This window comes from Momordica charantia, assembly GCF_013281855.1.
Source record: "Momordica charantia cultivar OHB3-1 chromosome 6 unlocalized genomic scaffold, Mcharantia_2.0 BLBB01000006.1, whole genome shotgun sequence".
Taxonomy (NCBI): Eukaryota; Viridiplantae; Streptophyta; class Magnoliopsida; order Cucurbitales; family Cucurbitaceae; genus Momordica; species Momordica charantia.
The window spans coordinates 28,618,930-28,622,065 of NW_028275164.1; the positions used below are offsets into that span (position 1 = coordinate 28,618,930).

The following is a 3,136-nucleotide window of genomic DNA, read 5'->3' on the forward strand; positions in this document are numbered from 1 at the left end:
GTGAGCATTAGGAGGAGAAATACGAACCTTCTCTCTTATCCAATATCCATATATTCTTCTTCTTCACTATCTCATCGTTGCCACTGAATTTCCGAGTCTGTTTCTAATTAACCCATCATGGCCTTCGCTTCCACTCTCACCGCTACTTCTTCAACTTCTCCTCTCTCTTCCAAATCCTTATTCCTTCCCCAATTCACCCATCAAATTTCCCTCCGACCCTCCAAATCTCTCTTCTTTCCCCACGGAATCGCCCCTCCGAAAGCCCAAACTCTTGAATTTTCAGGTTCATTCTTCGAATCCGGGTTCGGGTCTGAGGATGACCCCCCTTCCCCTCCCGGGACAGGATTCGCCGCCGCCATTGAGGATAAGGAGGAGCCCCAGTGCCCTCCGGGGCTTCGCAAGTACGAGACTATGGTGGTTCTGAGGCCTGACATGTCTGAAGACGACAGACTCGCTCTCACCCAGAAATACGAAGAGGTAACTTCCCTTTGATTGATCAGGAAATGGAAATGTTTTAACACAAGTTTCATATCTGAGAGACAAAATTCTGTTTCTTGCTCTGTTTAAATTGGGTTGAAGAGTACATACTTCTTGTGGCCAACCATTTGCAAAGTAATGAGATGAGAAATTTGCTCAATCAGAACTTATATTCTTCAAGTAATGGAGATAGCTCATGAAAATTTAGATTGTGGAGTGCTTATATACGAGTTTTCCTCTATATGAGAACTTCCTGTCGTGTGAAGCCCTCTAAGTCATGTAGAGACGGTAGGGATGAGATGGCTTCTCTTATTTCTTTGAGTAAAGAGAATTTTAGTTGAACTTTAGGGATGTTTGACTTTCAAGAAACTTGGGTTTATGAAGTCTGAAGTTAGGAAGGCTGGGTTTGTGTAATATATGGTTGGATTGTGGAAAGGAATTGATTTTTCGAATCTGAGGTTGTGTGACTTGTATTTAGTTGGTGAGTTTAGAGAATTTTTAAAAATTAGTATGAAGTATTACATGTGGATTCTGTTAATCTGGATCCATGTAACATAAATTTTTGTAGTTCGTAACGTTAACAAACTTATAGTTTGAAATAAGTAAATGCACATTTTGAAGATAGACTTGATCTTTTAATCTCATGTCATAGTGTAATGTAACCATCATGGGTTGGTCTAGTGGTCAACAAGTGCCAACCTAAATAGTAAAGGGTTTAAGGGGAATTGGTTCAGACCATGTGACCATCTATCTAAGATTTAATATCCTACGAGTTATCTTGGCAACCAAACGTAATAAGGTAAGACGGTTATCTAGTCGAGGGGCATGCAAATAAATATAGTGTAGTGTCAAACAACTTTGATATGAAGGGCAATTGCTGATTTGTTTTAAGGACTGTGACAGCACTAAGCCCATATTTATGAGAGAACGTTCAAGAAAGGCAGGAAAGAGAGGAAAGATATTTACGATACATTTGAGGAGGAAAAGTTTCGTGACCTGAATATCAACATGGTTTCCTGAATGGGCAATATATTTCTTGTAGGAATCTGTTTGCTCGATATCTTCTTTACATGTATGCACCCCTTATCATGAAAACATTGAAGGGAATACAAACATCTTTTTCTTTTTTGACATGCGCATATTATAACGATAGAAAGTAATAGCCATCCATGATATAAACAAAATTCTGGTTGTGGTGTGAAGTTACTAAATGGGAGTTTCTTTGTTGTAAGCATCAAATGATGATCTTAGTTGATTGAAATAATTCTGATCTTGATTAACATGCGAGGTTACAAAATTTGGGTTTCTGTGCCATAAGCATCAATTGATGATCTTAGTTGATTGAAATGATTTTGGTTTTGATTAACGTATAACATTTTCTTTGTCCTTTGTTCATAAGTAATTTAGCTCTATATAAGCAAATAATTCTCTGGGTAAGGGACAAATCATTTGTGGATAAGAATCAAGCTAGTTTTGTTTTCTTCAGCATAGTGTTTGATAAGGATTGCCCATTTTGCAGTTGCTTGTTGCCGGGGGTGGCATGTATTTGGAGGTATTCAACAGAGGGGTCATTCCACTAGCATACAGCATCAAGAAGAAAAACAAAGCTGGTGAGACCAACACTTACTTGGATGGCATCTATCTCCTCTTCACCTACTTCACAAAACCCGAATCGATGGGAATTCTCGAGGAGACACTTCAAGCAGAAGACGACGTTGTTCGATCAATGAGTTTCAAGGTAAGGAAACGAAAATACTAAGTATGCCTGAGTTGGAACTTGTAATCAAGTTTCTTGGCCCTTCACATCATCTTTGGGAGAATTTTATTCAAAAAGCAATGGAAAATATCTGTAGTTTCAGTTTGTGCGTTTCCTTTTCACAATGAGTGCTGCTATTGTGATAACTCTATGGCCATTTAGCCTTTATCCATAACCATCTGATTGCTGTTGTTTGATCAGCCATCCAATGGAAGTGCTGTTGGAGGTAGGAAAAAAGGTAGATTAGATAGAAAAATAGATTGTAGATTAGATGTTGATTGTTGATCTTTCATAGCTGGAAAATCCACTTAGTTATAGAGAGCTTTTTTTAATGTTCCACCAACGACGGTCCTGTTCTATTCAATCAACAAACAACTCTCCGTTGAAAGTGCATTTGGATTGAAAAGAAAGAGGAAAAGAAAAAAAAAAGTACAAGCATGTGGGTACTAGGTACATGTGGGGCTGTTTTGAACATCGTTTTTGGTTTTTTGTTTTTTGTTTTTAAAATTGCGATGGAGTGACTCGTAAAAGTTAATGTTATCGTGCCCGTTGGAATCATAATTTGTTTTTGGTTAAATTATAAGTTAACCATTGAAATCTGGAATGTGTCTAATAGGTTCGTAAACTTTCAATTATATTTCTAATAAGTTCATAAACTTTTAATCCTATTTTTAATAGGATCCTAGACTTAAAATTTTTTTTAACATGCTCTTGAAGTTTCAATTTTGTATAATAGGTTTCTAATCTATTAGAACGTTTTTTAATTTATGAATCTATTAAATGTACAATTGAAGAGTTAAAAAGATCCTTTTAGACATCATTCAATTTTACATCTAATATGACTGTACATTTTATAAAATGTTGAATAGTTTAGGAGCTTAGATATAAAATTGAAAGTTCATA

At 36.5% G+C, this 3,136-nt stretch overlaps 1 protein-coding gene across 1 annotated transcript; it reads left to right on the forward strand.

Annotated features, from left to right (window-relative positions):
- Positions 1-2,433, forward strand: LOC111022981 (Translation elongation factor EF1B/ribosomal protein S6 family protein). Its single transcript, XM_022300316.2, has 2 exons — positions 1-477; positions 1,997-2,433. The coding sequence occupies exons 1-2, from the start codon at positions 118-120 to the stop codon at positions 2,234-2,236; spliced, it is 600 nt and encodes a 199-aa protein (XP_022156008.1). The 5' UTR covers positions 1-117; the 3' UTR covers positions 2,237-2,433.
- Positions 2,434-3,136: the final 703 nt, after the last annotated feature.